Source organism: Gopherus flavomarginatus, chromosome 8 (genome assembly GCF_025201925.1).
Source record: "Gopherus flavomarginatus isolate rGopFla2 chromosome 8, rGopFla2.mat.asm, whole genome shotgun sequence".
Classification (NCBI taxonomy): Eukaryota; Metazoa; Chordata; order Testudines; family Testudinidae; genus Gopherus; species Gopherus flavomarginatus.
In genome coordinates this window covers 81,099,482-81,119,461 of record NC_066624.1, presented here as the reverse complement: position 1 = coordinate 81,119,461, position 19,980 = coordinate 81,099,482, and the positions used below count along the sequence as shown (strand labels likewise).

Here is a 19,980-nt window from a genome sequence, read left to right as displayed (position 1 = left end):
CTTTCCTGGCCCTCTGCCACTGAATGCCTCCATGCATTAAGTGGGCCCTATCAGTGCGGGAGTACTGCATGAGCTCGGAAAACATGTCATCACAAATGCGTTTTTTTCACCTTCTAATCTGCGACAACCTCCAGGATGGAGATGATGAGGGAGCGTAGAAACATTCTACTCTCTATGATTCTGGGGGGACTGCATGGTCACCTGTGCTGCTGAATTCGCCACGCTGACCAAACAGGAAATGAAATTCAAAACTTCCCGGGGCTTTTCCTGTGTAGCTGGTTAGTGCATCAGAGTTCAAAGTGCTGTCCAGAGCAGTCACAATGGAGCACTCTGGAATAGCTCCCAGAGGCCAATACCATTGATTTGCATCTGCACTACCCCAAATTCGACCCAGCAAAGTCGATTTTAGCGCTATTCCCTTCGCCGAGGGGTACAAAAGTCGATTTTAAGAGCCCTTTGGGTCGATGGAATGAGGTTGGTTGTGTGGACCAATTGACCTAACATGGCTAAATTCGACCCCCATAGTGTAGACCAGGCCTGTGATGCCTATTATATCAATATTGTCATAAGAACATAAGAAATGCCCTACTGGGTCAGACCAAAGGTCCATCTAGCCTGGTATCCTATATTCCGACAGTGGCCAGTGCCAGGTGCCCCAGAGGCAATGAACAGAACAGGTAATCATCAAATGATCCATCCCCTGTTGCTCAGTCTCAGCTTCTGGCAAATAGAAGCTAGGGACACCATTCCTGCCCATCCTGGCTATTAGCCATTGATGGACCTATCCTCCATGAATTTATCTAGTTCTTTTTTTTAACCTTGTTATGGTCTTGGCCTTCACAACATCCTCTGGCAAGGAGTACCACAGGTTGACTATGCATTGTGTGAAGAAATACTTCCTTTTATTTGTTTTAAACTTGATGCCTATTAATTTGGTGACCCCTAGTTCTTGTGTTATGAGAAGTAGTAAACAATACTTCCTTATCTACTTTCTTTACACCAGTCATGATTTGATAGATCTCAATCATATCTCCCCTTTGCCATCTCTTTTCCAAGCTGAAAAGTCCCAGTCATATTAATCTCTCCTCATATGGAAGCCATTCCATACCCCATAAATTTTTATTGCCCTTTTCTTAATCTTTTCAAATTCCAATATATCTTTTTTGAGATGGGGTGACCACATCTGCACACAATATTCAAGATGTGCATGTACCATGGATTTATATAGAGGCAACATGATATTTTCTGTCCTGTTATCTATCCCTTTCTTAATTATTCCCCGCAATCTGTTCACTTTTTTGACTGCTGCTGCACATTGAGTGGTAACAGCTAATTTAGACCCCATCATTTTATATGTATAGTTGGAATTATGCTTTCCAGTGTGCATTACTTTGCATTTATCAACATTAAATTTAATCTGCCATTTTGTTGCCCAGTCACCCAGTTTTGAGAGATCCTTTTGTAGTTTTTTGCTGTCTGCCTGGGTCTTAACTATCTTGAGTAATTGTGTACCATCTGCACATTTTGCCAACTCACTATTTACCCCTCTTTCCAGATCATTTATGAATATGTTGAATGGGACTGGTCCCAGAATAGATCCCTGGAGGACACCACTATTTATCTCTCTCCATTCTGAGAACTGACCATTTATACCTACCCTTTGTTTCCATGAGATGTTACCAATCCATGAGAGCACATTTCCTCTTATCCTGGGGCAGCTTACTTTGCATAAGAGCCTTTGGTGAGGAACCTTGTCAAAGGCTTTCTGAAAATCTAAGTATACTATATCCACTGGATCCCCTTGGTCCACATGGTTATTGATCCCCTCAAAGAATTCTAGTAGATTGGTGAGGCATGATTTCCCTTTACTAAAACCATGTTGGGTTGGGTTAAACCTCATTGAAACTGCTGGATATTAACAGCCATCCTTCATCTGAGGGAAAATGTAAAGAACAATTGAGCTACTTTATAGTATAGATGGATGAAACAATAGGGGCCTGTGCCCAGAACAAAGCCGCATCCAAGGTTGGAGTAGGTTTTAGCCATGTGGCAGCAGGTTCCTCTGTGATCTTGGGGGCAGGGTTTGATTGGACTCGACCGGTGTGTTACATGGAAGCAGTGATAAACACCACAGAAACAGATACAGAAAAGAAGATAGCAGAACAAGGAGTCAGAGCATGGCCCTGAGAAAAAGCCGAGAGAGAGCGCTTTTTGTGCTAAGCGCTGGCTAGAAAGGGACTTGGAATTGTGAGCAAAGTAACTGTCTTGCTGTTTAATTCCTGTTGTGTATAGGGAAATGGGAATTTGTACATTTGTAGTCAATAAACAGATTACATCAAAGAAATACCTGACTCTATCATCAATTTCTTCACCCAACTGAAACAACTCACAGGGGGCCAGATATTGCCAAAGCGCTCATGGGGCAACAATACATATTTTTTCAAAAATGGCAGAATGTAATTAACTTTTTTTTAAAATCACCGTAGTCAGACACCCAATGTTGAAATTTCAGCCTCAGACCAGAATTTTTCAGGAAGCCATCAAGTCCAAAAGGAAGTTGTAACTGAAACTCTTGAAATTTAAACTATTTTTTTTGCTACTGTTGACTGGTATACTTTCATATTCATTGAAAAAAGCAAATCAACAATTATCTATAGTGCCACTTTTAGAAGGAAACTAATAGCTTTGAAGAGATCAGAAGAAAAAGCATGTGGCACATAAAGATCAAAGCTTAGAATTGTATTCATTTTGGAGTTATAGATTCAATTTTGGTTTGCTTATTTTACAGGCCTGCCAACTCTCACCTAACTGGGGGGAAGACATCTTTGTCATTTTGGATTAGTTTTAATGACATATAAAAAGTATCTCCTTCCTGTGACAAAGAATTTGGCTATGTGTTTCAATGAGACCAATAAAATCTCATTTAGTATATTATTTTTGAAATCTTACAACATTAAAACTGATACACACAGCTTGAGACAGAGCTCGGTATTCATATCTTGCACCTGCTCTCTCCATGCAATACTTTCACTTTCAAGATCAAGCCCAGTCAAATTTAGGGTAAACATGAAACAAAACTGAAGTAAATCTTTAAAGAAGTGGAAATTAATCCCATCATTTGTGGGTGAGACTCTCTTATTGGAGATTAATTTTAAAGCAGTTTTAAGGCATCAGTTTTACTCTTGTGATAAAGGATTTTGCAGTATGTTTCAATAAGACACTTAAAATCTCACTCATGATTATTTTGAACACTCTTTCCAGACCACCCTTGGAAATTAGAAGAGAAATAAGATTCTAACTAACCTGCCAAAGAAGTGTCTTGACACGTATTATCTTGTAAAATTATGAAAACGAATTGCCTTCCTGTTCCAGGACAGGCAGATTAATTCTTCCTAGCTATTCACTTCACTTTCTGGTGGGATATTTCAATGTAAAGCTACTGATTTGATGGTAGATTCAGTTTATTCCAGTTCCTTTAAAACTTGCTTTTCCTTAGGAAAAGCATTATGACCTTTCTCAGCATTGTGTTGTTTTCTCTAATCACTGGATCACTTATTTGTGACAGTCTTTGAAGGTCCCTTAATTTGTTCTATATTGTTTGTCAAGGTCACAGTATCTCATGCAACTGTGAAATGTTTTCAAGGATACTGAACCATCACTCTGCAACATCTTTTCATACTCAGTTGGTGACTTTCTCATTTTAGCCTTGAAGTCCTTACTGGAGATATCTTCCAATGCGTATTGGATCCTCAGACCTTACATGCTTTACATGAACTACTACTCAGGACCCATTCAGTGATGATATCCCCACTTCCCTGGATAGTTGGTCAGTGAGTTTTCCCCCAGGCAATGCTTTCCCATACATTCACAAGCACGTTTCAGTGACGCTTAAGAATCCTATGTGCCCTCTGCCCCTCTGGACCCACCTTTGGTGGTATTTCCCCACCCGCATGCCAGACTCCTAGTCATCGGCCTTTGCCAGGACTCCCTCTGGATCCCCGACCGGAGACAGATCCCTAGACCCTCCCCAAGCTTCGGGTTGCCCCGACAGCCCGCTGAGTTGCCTTATCTGCGTGCGAACCGGAGCAGCAACAGCCTGGTGGGCGGCTGGCAGTGCGATGGGGGCGCTGACGGAGGCCACGGGCAGGGCCTCCTTCCCTCGTTTACCCACCTCCTTCCGGGTGACGATCAGCTGGTAGAAGTCCTTGCTAGGGGCCGGGGCCTGCGCGCGGGTCTCGAACAGGTTCTCCTGCAGTAGAGACGCCATTTTGGGACGCTGGCAAGAGGTGACTATGGCAACCAGGAAGGGGCGGGCATCACGAGAGGTCACTGGGAGCCCAGCCCCCTCTTAAAGGGGCCGGGTGGATATTAACGCTCTAGCCCAGCGGGGTCTTCGCCCCAGCGGCGAGGAGGGTCCTGTACACCCCTTAGTTGGTAAAAACAGTCCCTCCAGCCCCGCTGACCTGAGGGGAAATACTTGCATGGACCCAGGGGTGACGACCCCGGCGGAAGGATACCGCTCGCTAGGCCAAGAAACGCCTGGCAGCGCAGGGAACCAGGACTAGCAAACCGCCGGTCCAGGGGCTTCGCGGGTGGCGGCCAGCCGGGCAGAGGGAGCGCATTTAGGCAGGGGGAACGGGCAGAGACTGCGAGCCCCGTTGGGGGGTTAAGTAGTCCCCAGCCTGCCCCGTGCCACTGGAAGGGGTTCGGCTGCGGAGGCGGACGGCGCGCTGGTCGGTGCTGCGGCTTCAGCTGATAATTGAAGGGAAGGGAAGCTGCTGCTGGGGTGGCACGGAGCGTCTGCGGAGGCCGCATCGGGACAAACTAGGTACATAGAATCCCTTCCCCTTTCCTGGGCACTGAGGACGTGAGAGGGGGTGCTGGGCACCCTCAACTGCCCTATGCTCCCTCGGTCAGGCCTGTTGTCACCTCCGGTATGAGCTCAGCTGCCCTTCCCCGTCTACCCGGGGCAGGGGGGAGGGGAGACGCGCCATCCTAGGCATTGTTTGTGGGAGAGTGAGTGCTGGGGCCTGGGGGGAGGCGTAATGATCGGGGGAAGGGGAGATCCTATGGGGGGCGGATGGAAGGGCCGAAGAGGCCCTGGGTTTAATAATGGGATTCTAGCGGTGAGGCCCTCACTGAGGAAGGGGAAGGGATGAGGGGGTGGAGGTGGTAGAAATGGAACTGACAAAATGGCCAAGCAGCCACTAGAAGCTGACTTCAGTGCACCCCCACCGCCCCTAAAATATTAACTTAGGGGTTGGGGGGAGAGAAGCTCTCCTCAATCCCTGCCTCACACAATGCTCCCGACAGCCTGGAGCCCCAAGGTGGGAAACTCTCTTCCGCACCAGCTACGACTAGCTCTGTGGCCTGGGTAGTTGCTAATACAAAAGGCTAGTGTCAGGGTTGACGCTACTGAACCCGATTTGTATTTGCCTCCCCCCATATGAACCCCCTTTCCCTGTTGCAGTTATATGTATTTTTTTAAGCAGCTATCGAGTTTTCTTTTTTATAATAGCAAGAAAAATCCGAGCCGGAGAAAGAAAAGGCAAAATAATCAGCCGCCGTCCATATTTCCCAGGCGGGGGGATAGGGTGTTGATTCGAGTTACAATACTGACTACCCACTACAGGATTATTTCCACCCGGGTCGGTTGAGAGCTGATTCTCTCCCCCCACCCTCTATTTTGTTGTTGTTGTTGCTTTTAGTCAAGTAACTAGTCCCTTGGTCCTGCCGTTTGTTTGCATAATACTCACACGTAAATTCTCTCTTTCCCCGTCACTCCCTTCACTGCTAGTCCCGTGATACCGTATCTGTGAGAGTGGCTGGGTATTGGGGAGCCGTGAAGATTTTTTTTTTGTGGTGCTCACAGCACTCGCGCCGATCCCTTCCTAGCTGCTGCCTTGGCTGTCTGGGGCTGGTAAACAAACCGATGCCGGGGCTTTTACCAGACCTACGGGCCCATCTTCCTGCTGTTCAACTTTTTTATTGTTCCCCCTCCCCCTGCCTCCTAACGCACTGGCTCATCGGGTTTCTCCGCAGTTGGGTGTTCTAAGGGATCGGGAGTCTGAAAGTCTAGACTGTGAACCGGAAAATAATAGAGGGAAGAGTGGAAAGTTCTGTCACGGGCTTTGGGGGAAAAACATCGACGTATGGAACAAAGGTCCTGCTTGAAATGGAGAGAGAGAGGCCTGCATGTGAGGCCCGATTGTGTCGCATTTACACAAGGGGAAAGAAATGAGAGCTTGGCATTGGCCTAAAGTCACCTCATAAATCTGGCATACAGTTTGGAAACACCTTTAGAGTGCATTCGGTTTGTTTTCAAGGTGATTTTGATATGTGCAGCCATCCACTAATCATCCTAATTCAGGGTGAGTTTCAGTGTAACCAGTCTTCTTTCTTCATCCTGTTCAGCAGCAGTATTGATACAGTGGACTTAAGGCCACATCATAAAAATTTACTTTAACAGCGTGACTTTCTGAATTTTTCTATTTGAGAGCATAAGCTTAAATTTATACTTGAATAGTGAGTTTCATGGAGTTTCAGGGCTGTCATCTTTTGACAAGGCAACTTGAATAAGGGATACTGAATTGAGAAACACAGCCAAATCCTTTATCACAAGAGAAAGAAACTTTAAAAATGAAATTAAAAATACAAAATTAACAATTTTTCCTCAATATGAATAAGATTTGTTTTGTCTGTGCATATATGTACAGGTAAAAATATCATGTTTAAGTCAAGCATCAGCTAGCAATCTTATAATTAAGGATGTTATTTCCACTGTGTATCCTATTTTCTTTTTTCCCCCTCCTCCCCAGGAGTTCTGAGATTTGGTGGCTGTCATTAAAAAGACAACTGAATTCTTGATATTTATATTCTTAATGAGTTTTTTACAGTGTCTGTTATGTTTAAAATTAAACTGTCACTTAACATATTAAAAGGCTAAAATTGTCAGATGAGTACAATAAGCCTAAAAGCAATATTTTAGTGAGTAAATATTGTAAAGCAGTCTATTGAGACTGGTAATTACTAAGCAGTATTCAAAATGCTCTACCAAACTGTGGTAAGCTTTAACCTTTATTTACCACACTTACTAAATTTCTAAAAGGCCCTCAGCTATGGACTTCAAGTGCATGTACACTTATGTTCCTTGTATAAAATGAAAGAACACTTCCTCCAAAACTTGCTGCACCCACAAAGCCTCCCATTCTTAGAAGCCTCAGGAAAAGAGATGGGCTGGCTCAACATTTCACTCTCTGATTGTCAGACTAACTTGAGAAATGAATTTGCATTGCTGTTGCTCTTCCTGAGAGAGCATAATTTCAAACCTCAAGATGGTTAACATTCAGGAGCTGTGAACAAACAGCTGTTTAAGACACCACATCGACAGCTTCAGCACAGCAAAGACCCCACAGTTTTCAGGATTTTATGGATCAGTTAATGCTCCTCTTTCAGAAAGAATGGAATCAATTAAGTACTACTCCAGCCAGGGACCACAGGCTTGATGCCAGTGTTTTATTTCTGTGAACAGGTTATTTATCTCTTCAAAACTAGACCCTGAAAGCCCACTAAGATAATATTTAGTGTGATGAAGCTTCCAATGCAAGGAAATGTCTAATTGTATCTAAGATGCAAAGTCTTGGATAATAAAACGTGAATTGCAAAAGCCTCTACACAGTGGGTGATATATTGCAACATCTAGGCAGAAAAGGTTTAAAAAAAAAAATCAGCTTTGAGTTTTGTTTGCCCCTGTTCTAGCTGTCAGATCCTTAAGACTTTGAGGCCTGTTTACACTACTGATATAACCAGTAAAATAATCTGGCTATAGAACAGTTGTTCCCTTAAACCATGTTATCAAGCTTAGTTGTCTGAGGTGTCTCTGTGCTAAATGTTTTGATTCAGGATTCCATGATTGCTTGTATTTTTAGGGTAGATGGGGGCCTAAATACAGCTTTGGTAGTTTTGCTAAACAGTAGGCTATAACAACTAAGGATTAAAGATTCCAAAGGCTCAGTAACACAACTTCTAACTGCCTAAGAAATCTGTTAAATGGTGGGTAATGCTTGTCATGATTGATTTACATTGTAACATGCTAAAAGAGAGAGCCTCTGTTTCTGCTATTTCAGTGATGCCACATTGATACAGATTACGAAGACACTTTTCTATAAACCAGTAAACATAACTGAGGCCAGTAGAACCCTGTAATATCTCAAGAGGCATTTTTTGTGGTAGGGTAAGATGGGCTCTTAATGTGAAGGCAGTTTAATACAGTGCATGTCAGCTGGACAGGAACTCAGGAGACCTGGATTTTGTTCCTTGGGGTATGTCTACACTACGGGATTATTCTGATTTTTACATAAACCGGTTTTGTAAAACAGATTGTATAAAGTCGAGTGCACGCGGCCACACTAAGCACATTAATTCGGCGGTGTGCGTCCATGTACCAAGGCTAGCGTCGATTTCTGGAGCTTTGCACTGTGGGTAGCGATCCCATAGTTTCCGCAGTCTCCCCCGCCCATTGGAATTCTGGGTTGAGATCTCAATGCAAAAACAGTGTCGCAGGTGATTCTGGGTAAATGTCGTCACTGAATCCTTCCTCCTTGAAAGCAACGGCAGACAATCATTTGTGCCCTTTTTCCCTGGATTGCCCTGGCAGATGCCATAGCATGGCAACCATGGAGCCCGTTTTGCCTTTTGTCACTGTCACAGTATGTGTACTGGACGCTGCTGACAGACGCGGTACTGCAGTGCTACGCAGCAGCATTCATTTGCCTTTGCAAGGTAGCGGAGACGGTTACCATCCCTATTGCACCATCTGCCATTGTAAATTGGCGATGAGATGACGGTTATCAGTCGTTTTGTACCGTCTGCTGCTGTCATGGGTGCTCGTGGCTGGCCTCGCTGAGGTCGGTCGGAGGCGCATGGACAAAAATGGGAATGACTCCCCGGGTCATTCCCTTCTTTATGTTTTGTCTAAAAATAGTGAGTCCTGCCTAGAATATGGGGCAAGTGTACTAGAGAACCAGAGAGCACAGCTGCTTCATGTCAGAGCCCCAGAGATCCCACAGAAATGATGAGCTGCATGCCATTCTAGGGGGTGCCCCTGCAATAACCCCACCCGTTGCTTCCGTCCTCCCTCAACCTTCCTGGGCTACCATGGCAGTGTGCCCCCATTTGTGCAATGAAGTAATAAAGAACGTAGGAATAAGAAACACTGACTTTTTAGTGAGATAAAATGAGGGGGAGGCAACCTCCAGCTGCTATGATAGTCCAGGCAGTACAGAATCTTTTCTTTAGACATGTTGGGGGTGGGGGGCTGATGGAGCTCAGCCTCCAGTTGCTATGATGAGGACGGTTACCAGCCGTTTTGTACCATCTGCCGGGAACGACCAGGAGTCATTCCCATTTTTACCCAGGCACCCCCGGCCGACCTCACCGAGGCCAGCCAGGAGCACTCACGGGCTGATGATGAAGACAGATATCAGTCATAGTGTCTTCATCATCTGCCACTGGGAAGGGGATGCTGGTGTTCAGCGCTGCAGCACCCCGTCTACCAGCAGCATGCAGTAGACATAGGGTGACATTGAAAAAAGGCAAGAAACTTTTTTTTTTCCCTTTTCTTTCTGGGGGGGGGAAGGGTATAAATTGACGACATATACCCTGAAACACCCGGGAAAATGTTTTTGACCCTTCAGGCACTGGGAGCTCAACCAAGAATGCAAATGCTTTTTGGGGACTGTGGGATAGCTGGAGTCCTCAGTACCCCCTCCCTCCCTCCCTCCATGAGCGTCCATTTGATTCTTTGGCTTTCCGTTACGCTTGTCACACAGCACTGTGCTGTGGACTCTGTATCGTAGCCTGGAGATTTTTTCAAATGCTCTGTCATTTCGTCTTCTGTAACGGAGTTCTGATAGAACAGATTTGTCTCCCCATACAGCGATCAGATCCAGTATCTCCCATACGGTCCATGCTGGAGCTCTTTTTGGATTTGGGATTGCATCGCCACCTGTGTTGATCAGAGCTCCACGCTGGGCAAACAGGAAATGAAATTCAAAAGTTCATGGGGCTTTTCCTGTCTACCTGGCCAGTGCAGCCGAGTTCAGATTGCTTTCCAGAGTGGTCACAATGGTGCACTGTGGGATACCGCCCAGAGGCCAATATCCTCGATTTGCAGCCACACTAACCCTAATCCGACATGGCAATACCGATTTCAGCGCTACTCCCCTCGTCGGGGAGGAGTACAGAAATCTGTTTAAAGAGCCCTTTATATCAGTATAAAGGGCTTTGTTGTATGGACAGGTGCAGGGTTAAATCGGTTTAACGCTGCTAAATTCAGTTCAAACGCGTAGTGTAGACCAGGCCTCTGTTAACTAGTCTCTTTAAATGAATGGTATTCAGGTGCTTGTGGCAATCAGTTGTGTGGACAAATATTTTTCCATCCTGCCATATAATAGCCCTTTCTTCTCTGGTCGTAAGAACTTGCCTGCTTTGGTTATGCAACTGTGCAGTTAGTGGGATTGTCTTTACTTCCATCTGGCAACTCCTGTTTTAGCACACATAATCAAATTGTCTGGATAGGGAGTCTATAACAATTTTTTGCCATGTGCTTACTGAGACCAGTGACATTAATGTCTTGCATATCACCCAGTACAGCATTCAGCCATATTTGTAATGTGTATAAGGAAGAGGATTGATACTACTGTTAATTAATAGTGCTATCAAGATTATTGGAAAACTAGGCACAAAGTGGCTGACTTGAATTCAAGACACACTTACTGAAAACATTGGAATGTAATATGAAACTGTTGCAAATACTGTACTTAACAAATATTCTCATTTTGACCTATGCATCATTTTTTGTTTCCCAGCACCCCAAGCAGATATGGTTAATTAGTGCTTGGAAAGCCAGTTAAAGTATTGTCTGGTAGAGCTGTTGGCCTTTAGTATTCAATTAGAAACTCCATAATAGCTTTATTTATTCATTTATTTATTTTTTACACCAGAAGGCAAAGTTCTGAATTTGACTGCATCCACACACTTGCAACTTCTTTTCTTTTACCAGGTGTTCAGTCCCTACAGCTTACAAAGTGACGCGTTTTCTTGGTGGCTAATAATATAGCTGGCATTTGTTTCTTGGGTGGAGGGGGGTGAGCAACACATCTGCAAGCAACAACATTTTACAGTAGTGAGAAGAGGGTTATCTTTAGTACATTTGGTGGGATGCTTGTACCTTTGGTGGGAGTGGGGTGAAGAATTCTTAATGTCCATGCTGAACAGACAGAGTACTTTTCTAAGGTCTTACCCAGAAGACTCGGTTAGCCCTTTCTTCTCCCTCAGAAGAATGAAAGGCTAAGTCGTCCTTCTTGGGTTTTGAACGTGGGGTTCCAGAAAGAATTGGTATTTGGAAGTGGAGGCTGAGGTATCTTGTCAATCTGATTCCAGGTTCATTATGAACTCTTCCAAAATAATTTCTGGAAAGCAAGATGTTCATTGTTCTAAAGATATGGGAATTTGTACAGTCAGTAAAATGCACATTTATTGTATAGTATCCATGCGAGTGTACAGATGAAAACGAGCATATTTCAATATAGTCACTAAAAAGGTGGGGACGATTTAGGAGACTTTCCTAAGATGGCTTATAAATGACAGGCCCTAGACTCTTAGGAATAGGCATACTGCTGATATTCCTTGAGACTGGTGATTGATTGCAGGTCAGTACAATTTTATATGTTGGAATGTGGAAAAAGCGGTAAACGAAGTGGCTGAGTTCACACATGGTTAAGTCCAAAGCTGACTGCAGAGTTACAAAAGGATCTCACAAAACTGGGCAACAAAATGGCAGATGAAATTCAATATTAAGTGCAAAGTAATGCACATTGGAAAACATCCCAACTATACATAGAAAATGATGGGGTCAAAATTAGCAGTTACCACTCAAAGAGATCTTGGCGTCATATTTCCCTGAACACGTTCACTCAACATGTAGCAGCAGTCAAAAAAGCTAACAATGTTAGACACTGTTAAGAAAGGGGTCGATAAGACACAACATGTAATGCCACTACATAGATCCATACTTTGAATACTGCATGCAACTCTTGTTGTCTCATCTTAAAAAATTGGAATTGGAAAAGGACAACCTACAATTAGGAGTAGGGAACAGCTTCCATACATGGAGAGATTAGAAGGACTGGGACTGGTCATTTTAGAAAAAAGACTAAGGGAGGGGTTTTGATTTAAAAATTTGTAAAATCATGAGTAGCATGGAGAAAGTGAATAGGGAAGCATTAGTTATTTGCTTATGTAACACAAGAACCAGGAGTCATCCAATGAGACTAATAGGCAGCAGGTTTAAAATTTAAAGCAAGATTCTTCACACTACATACAGTCAACTTGTGGAACTAGTTGGCCTTTGCAACATCAGCTGGCAAAAGTATAACTGGGTTCAAAACAAAACTAGGTAAGATCATGGAGACTAGGTCTATCAGTGGCTCTTACTCAAGATGGCCAGAAATGCAGCCCCATGCTCTGGGTGTCCCCATCATCCAGTCCCAGCTTCTGGCTGTCAGAGGTTTAGTTTGGATCACTCAGTAACTGCCCTGTTCTGTTCATTCCCTCTGAAGCATCTGGCACTGGCAAAAGACAGGATATTGGGCTAGATGGACTATTCATCTGACTTAGTAGGGCTAGTCTTATGTTCATGTTATTAATATAGTTCTTATCAATCATAGTGCCATGTACTACTTGTTATAATCTGAGATCTGATAGAACATAGTGTGCTTCCAGGGACAGTAGTTTGTGTAGTTGTGAAGCTGAAAGATTGCTTGAATGTAGAACCAAACATATGGACAGAGTAAAGTCAAGTGAATGCAGAGAGCAAAATAGATCGAAATGGCTGGACAGACATTTAACTTCACATCCTCATTGAATGCCAGCTTTCAATCTGCCCTTTTTTTCACCCAAAAAGAAAAGCTGAGACTTGATGATCTTACGGATATCACTGTTCAAAAGCTATTTGAAAATCATGTCCTGCATCAGATTTACATATGTTCCTGACACTAGAACTCTCTAATTTTAACTGCCGCAAAGAGTCCTGTGGCGCCTTATAGACTAACAGACGTATTGTAGCATGAGCTTTTGTGGGTAAATACCCACTTCGTCAGATGCATGTAATCTAATTTTAACTGTAGTTTAGTAAAAAGCCTACTGGTTTCATTAACTCCAAGAGATTGAGCCAGAGTAGGCTTTCTTCATCTGAAGTGTATTTTTGAACAAGAATAACTTTTTTTTAATTTGTTAAAAGTGTAGCAGTGAAACATGGATAACATGGCAGTTTATCCATTTTAGCTATAGTTTGATTTCCAGTGTGGACTACTCCTTCATGGAATCAACTCATCCCATGTACAGACTCTTAAAACTAAATTCATGTCTGGGGGAAAATGCAGACCTACATCTGAGGGTGCGGGTGTGTGGAAATAAAACTAACTGAAAGCAAGAAACTGGTAAAGTAAGAGTCTGTTAATGGGCAGTAAATTAGACACAAATAATGTAATACAGCATGGTGGGATTTTAAAAAAATCCCATTTAGTTCCTGGGCTGCAGATGCAGATATGTCAAATCATGGAGCAGGGGAGGTGATAATACATCTTTGTATAATCTTGGTGACACTGCACCCAGAATACTGCATTCATCTATGGACGCATCTTTGTTAGAAAGATATCGGCAAATGGAAGTGAGATTGGAAGATAAAAGATTGGGAGGTGGGTATTTAATGGGGGAAAAAATTAGAAGATGTGTGCTAATGGATAAACAGCAACTGGAGAGAGGGAGTGTGTGAATATGACTGCCTTTCAGATATTTATAAACTAATACCAGTGATGGAGAGGAATTATTTTGGACAGGAGGACACACATAAAAATAATATAGCTGCAATTGAAGCCAGAAAAAGCTTCTTAAAAATGAGGCCGATTAGACTGATACCTCTTTAAGCGAAGTATTAGAAGCCACATCACTTAAGCCACTTGAGGCAGAGCAGTAAAACTAGTACTACAGGAAACAACAGTGAATAGGCAATAGTGTAGAGTAATAGTTAACTTCAAGTAAATAATAATAGGCTGATGAAAATTAGCCGGGTGGTAACTAAAATAGGGTAAACATTGTGCTTGTTACTAATACATTATTTTGTTACTAATACATTATTTTGGTAGAAATAACTTTAATATAACAGGGAATGAGGGTTTACATCATGCCACTGGCTTTCAGGGTGAGGGTTAAGTTGGGGATGATGGAGGCGGGAGAAATCAAATTCATGTATGGAAAAGCTTTGCAAACAGATAACAGGATTTCCCTTCCTGTGGTGAGTCATCATGTGCCTTCCCTGGAATACGATGATTTTGTGATATCGCTTTTGAATTGGAGACTGATAGAAGGCCTTAATACTACAGCATGTGGACAGTCTCTGGTCTAATAGTCGAAACTAGTTAATGGTAAATTTACCATTTCGATATAGGAAGGCTTGATTGAGCTTGATATTGCTTTATTTTTTTATAATTTTGACAGATAATACCCATTTTTAAAGCATTTTTTGAAGCATGTTATCTACATTTTCACAGTTGTAAAACTGTTGTATCAGGCAATTATTTAATGATGGTAGACTTGAGATTCAAAAAGTTAATGCTCAATAGCTGTTAAAACATAAATTGTCGCATCACATGTCAAACTATACAAAGTTGTTCTTCAGTCAGACTTCTCAAGCAGCATTTTTCCTGTTACACAATCAACAAAAGTTTATAGAGGTATCAACACTTAAAAAAAAAAAAAAATTCCTTCCAAGTTTATGCATAGATTATGTTGATCATTGTCTAAAGTGAAATATATAGGTGAGAGAGCTCAAGTACTGAAGCTTGTCTGTTTATTCAAGAACCTGAAACCTTGTCTCCTTTTTTTCTTAAATTAAGGACAAACTTTTGGGTTTGAACAGTTTATCTTTTATATAAATGTTTGCTCCTAGGACTTCAGATCCATCTTTAGATACTCTCCTGTTGTATTAGAGTTAATTTGCTAGGATATAGGAATTTTGGGGGTGATAGAATATTTGCCAAATCATGCACTTTTAGAAGCGCCCTTGATCTTCAGTATCTCTTTAGAGTGAATGTTCCAAATACTCTCCAGTTAAAATCTATGTACTTAAGCTTTGGTCAGAGCAAATGTTCTAAAATGCATAACTGAGGATCTTGTTTGGAACTGAGTTAGAATTAATCTGGTGTCACTTGATGTTCACATTACAGGTACAGTAACAGGTCCTAGTTTGCTTGACCAGAAAGTTTCTTGGGTATGTTTAGCCCTCTTTCCCAATCCTCAGATTTTCACATTTCTACTGTGAATAAAATTTGAAAGCATACCCTCATTACTTAAACTGACTTTATATTTCATTAACTATTAATATTAATTACTATTTGTTTATGATAGGCTAAATGGATTAAAGTGTTGCTTTTCAGCTTTGTGCTCTCTGGTTGAAAAATAGTTGCGCAATTTTCTGCTAGGTTACTTTCTGAACTAATTGGGACATTTCTTACCATTATTCTGGAATACCTGTTCTAGAAAGTGTTACTTCTAGATACTTCAATTGTTGCTGTGTAGCAGTTTAATCAAAAGTTAAGAATGAATTTAGCTAATGCAGAACTGCAAATATTGCTTTTATTCTAGAACTGAACAGATAGGTAATACTGAATTCAGGTTGTGTTTGCATTCTTATTACTCATCATGTATTTAGCACTGAGGGAAGCAAGTGAGGTCTGGGAATGAGGAGCTTTACCAAATAGCATTTTGAGTCGAGACCTCTCTCTGCACCAGATGAACTTCCCACTGGTAGCAGCTCTAGTTTTGGTAAGATGGTTCTAGCCACCATCTAGACCGGGGCGGGCAAACTTTTTTTGTCCTGAGGGCCGCATTGGGTTTGGTAAATTTTGTATGGACGGCTGGTTAGAATATTACCTATTTGTTCAGTACTCTAACCAGCCCCCACCTCCTATATGCCCCCCTCCTGGGACTCCTGCCCCATCCACTCCCTGACTGTCCCTGGACCCCCACTGCCCCATCCAACCCCTCCTCTCATTCCTGAGGGCCTGCCCCCCGTGACCTCTGCCCCATCCAACCACTCATTCTCCCTGTCCCCTTACTGCCCCCTGCTGCCCCATCCAACTCCCTCCACCATCCACACCCCTGCCCCCTGACCACCACTCCGAACTTCCCTACGCTCTATCCAACCCCCTCCCCCCCAGCTCCCTACCCCCTTTACCATAGTGCCTGGAGCACTGGTGTCTGGCGGTGCTACAGCCATGTTGCCCAGCTGCAGCTGGGCCATGCCGCCGCCACCACGCAGCACAGAGCACCAGGTCAGGCCAGGAACTCTCAGCCCTGCTGCCCAGAGCATTGTGGCAGAGCGAGCTGAGGCTCCAGGGGAGGGGGGACAGCAGGGGAGGGGCCAGGGGTTAGCCTCCTGGGCTAGGAGCTTGGGGGCTGGGGCAGGATGGTCCCATGGGTCAGATGTGGCTCAGGGGGTGTAGTTTGCCCACCTCTGATCTAGATCGATTATGAGCAGGACATGATGATTGGTAGCTGGCCTACACTGGCATTTCTACAACTACTCATGCTACCGGGCATCCTATCTATAGCAGAGCTCCCAATAATGCTAAGTGAAGCTGAACTAATGTTAGTAATAGTAGGAATTAAAAAAAGGTTCCTGCCTCCATGGAACCAAAACTTTATGTATTTAAAAAAATCACCAGTTGTTGCACAGCTGTATGGTGACTCCTAAAGTCATTTCACTTGTCTTAACTGTCTGTCAAATTATTAAATCATCCTTTCCTCCAGCAGCTTATGTTGTCTCCATGTCCTTCCCAGCTCTGAGCATTGTCAGTCCTTAACAAAAACCCTCTCGCCTTCATGCCCCTTCTATCATATGACTGACTGCTTAAGAAACCAAGTTCTTACTACTTGTGCTCCATCCACCTATACTGTAGTCCTTCCACAAATATTGCTTGTTTAATCTTGCTTGCTGTTATGACTCCAATTACTGTCTTTTGAAGTTGTTGGTTGGGTTTTTTGTTTTTCTTTTGTTCTGCTATTGAGTTGACTCAGTTGGTTTGCTTTTTCTGTAGTAAATCTTGTTGCCATGGCCTTGAGGTAGCTGCTTTGCTTTCCTAAGCATGTAGACTCTTGTCACTTTTTTCCCCTCCCCCATCCCAGCTGGGAGATATCAAACATGAACACACACCTCCATGTATCATGTGTGCACTGAATGACACAGCACTAGAAAGGTCAAATTGTATAAACATAGTATAACTGCACTACTTAAGCATATGCAGAGAATAAAACACCTCTAGAAATCAAATGTGTAACTTTTTAAGAGCCATACAAATCTGGATTTATTGTCACCTGGTGTAGCAAGCTTCTTTGCTGAGGCCTATCACTTTTTCTGCCTCTCAAGAAAGGGTGCTGGTGTCACATAGCCAGTGGCAGAAAGAAATGCCTAGAAGACTCTTGTGTAGTATTTCTCTCCATACCAAGAACAGCACTACTGCACTGGAACTCTGTTACACATGAGTTCCAGTGCAGTAGTGCTGTTCTTGGCCTCAGCAGACCATCCAACTTCACACAGATATGTGGGAGCACACCCACGATACTAGTAATCGGTGCTGGTACAAAGCTGGGTAGGGCAAGATGAATGCATCCTGTGCTGATGCTAGTGCTTTGTTTTAGTGTTAATGTCTTCTATGCTATCTCCTTCCTCCCCTCTCCCCACCTCCTTTTCATTATAAACCCTAGCTCAGCAGCTCTCAAACTGAGTTGGGAGTCCAAGGTGGGTCGCGAGCTCATTTTAATGGAGTTGCCAGGACTGTTTTAGACTTACTGAGGTCCAGGGCCCAAGCCCCAGGACTTCAGCCCTTGCTGGCAGGGCTCAGGTTACAGGCCCTCTGCCTGGGGCTAAAGCCCTTTTGGGCTTTGGCTTTGGCCTCCCGTTCTTTCTGCCTCCCCTCTCCCTCTCCCCCACCCCAAGGCACTAGGGCTTGGGCTTTGTGGTTCCCTCCCCCCCATATTCCCCTGGGTGGCAGGGCTCAGGTAGGCTCAGTCTTCAGTCTCCCCTCCTGGGGTCATGTAGTAATTTTTTGTTATCAGAAGGGGGTCATATTGCAATGAAGTTTGAGAATCCCTGCCCTATTGCCACAATCACAAGAATACTGATTCCAACTGCTTCCTTAACAAAAGTATATCCACACTACAGAGCTGTATAGTGCCCTGCAAGAACTGAGTGCACATATGCTTTGGCTTTCCCAAACGTACGTTTCTCCATCCTGAAGATGCTTGTTTCTTCTTCAAGCAATTGGTCTAGTAGGACAATCCAGATTAGATTACCAGTTTTGCAGTTCCATGTCTTGTAAGTATGAACTAGTCACTATAGAATAAATACTGTCTTAATTTTAAATTGCTCCACATCAGCATGTAGATGTTGGGGTTAGAGAAGAAAGTGGAAATGGAAATGGAAGTTTTGACAACTGAATAGGGGATGTTGAGGAAGCTGGAGCTTTTGGCTTAGGGGAGGCTGTCTGGGATTGTGGGATAAACATACCAGTGGGAGACTTAAGCTAAAATAGTCACTGATGTAACTAAACATGCTCATTTTGAAACTTGCATATTTAACTCTGAAATGAAATGAATTCAGATGAATGGGTTAGTTTACCCTGTAGAAATACTATTTCACGCTGCCAGTAAATTCAGGAAGTCAATACTACTTTAGTTAACTTTATATTTGGAATGCTTCTCCACAGCCATTGTTTCTAACAAACCAAAAAAAAAAAAAAAAAAAAAGCAAGGGCTTGGATTCTAGAACAGAGTTCTGCAGCCAGGGGTGGTTTTGCCTAAATGTTTTATGGCTGCAGGATTGTGGGATACATGGGGTCCTGAGTACCAGGGTGGATTGGGGGTGTGTGTGTGTGTGGTTTTTTTTTTAATCACTGGTTTTTAATCAGGTTTAAATCAGCAAGCAGGGAACCTTGCTTTAAATCCATGTATTTTTATTGTTTTGCTTTTGTACATCTTGGTTTCCTAAAGAGAAGTTGGATTCTTACTTGTTACCAACCTATAATATGTGTTGATTTGGAACTAAATATAACCTTTATGCTAAACTTGGTGCTTTTTTGCTAAGAGTGATACATCATACACACTTTTAAGCAACTATATAGCTTAGTGTACACTTATTCAGAGTGTTAATTTTTACACTTTACTATGTTAAAAATGAAGTACTTATTTACTAAATGTGACTTTTGTCAAGCTCTTTTCTGAGGGGAAGTCAAACTCAATTAACAATGCACAAAAACAGCATTTATTTTATTAAATAAAAGTACCTCACCTAATGAACACGAGAATTTTTTTCAAAACAAGTTTTTGTGTTTACCTAAACTGTTTAATAAAACAGTTTTCAACGATTTTTTCTGTAGGTAGTGAGTTGAACAGATGCTTTCTGGTCTCTCTGTCCTCCAGCACTTTAAAACTAGCAGATTGTTTGAGGGTGCAATTAGTTTTTAATCATAGTCTGTGAGATGGAGGTGTATAAACCCTGCACCAACTTGGAAAGGTTTAAGGAACTACTCTGGGCTGGAGTAGCTGTGCCCTTCTGCACCTGCAAGTCATGCCAGGAATGAGGGAGGAGTTTAAAAGGAGGAAATTTAAGGAGGAAGGGCAGTTGTGTGAGGGAGCAGAGTGCTGAGCTTCCCAGCTCTTGGGAAGAGGCCTGGTAGTAAGCAGAGCCTAAAAGCTTGCCTAAAATCGAATCCAACTCCCCTAAGAATAAGGGGTGCTGTATTCTATAGCTTCAGTGGACTTTGAGTTGAATTCTAACTTGGCTAGGGCCCCTCTGAGGGAGTAGAGGCTAATGCTGTTTGAGCTATCTGTGTCTCTTCTCTGTGTTTTTGCTACTCTTGAGTT

At 43.0% G+C, this 19,980-nt stretch overlaps 2 protein-coding genes across 13 annotated transcripts in view; one reads left to right on the top strand and one right to left on the bottom strand.

Moving 5' to 3' along the window:
• FBXO36 (F-box protein 36) overlaps positions 1 to 4,303 on the bottom strand; it is a 95,407-nt gene extending 91,104 nt beyond the window's left edge. For all 3 annotated transcript variants that reach the window (XM_050966187.1, XM_050966186.1, XM_050966185.1), the window contains exon 1: positions 4,172 to 4,303. In XM_050966187.1, the coding sequence (XP_050822144.1) occupies positions 4,172 to 4,267 (96 nt within the window). In that variant the 5' untranslated portion in view covers positions 4,268 to 4,303. The remainder of the gene's footprint in view (positions 1 to 4,171) is intronic.
• Positions 4,304 to 4,362: 59 nt separating this feature from the next.
• TRIP12 (thyroid hormone receptor interactor 12) overlaps positions 4,363 to 19,980 on the top strand; it is a 183,188-nt gene continuing 167,570 nt past the window's right edge. For all 10 annotated transcript variants that reach the window (XM_050965781.1, XM_050965780.1, XM_050965779.1 and 7 more), the window contains exon 1: positions 4,363 to 4,828. The gene's annotated coding sequence lies outside the window, so the exon portion shown is untranslated. The remainder of the gene's footprint in view (positions 4,829 to 19,980) is intronic.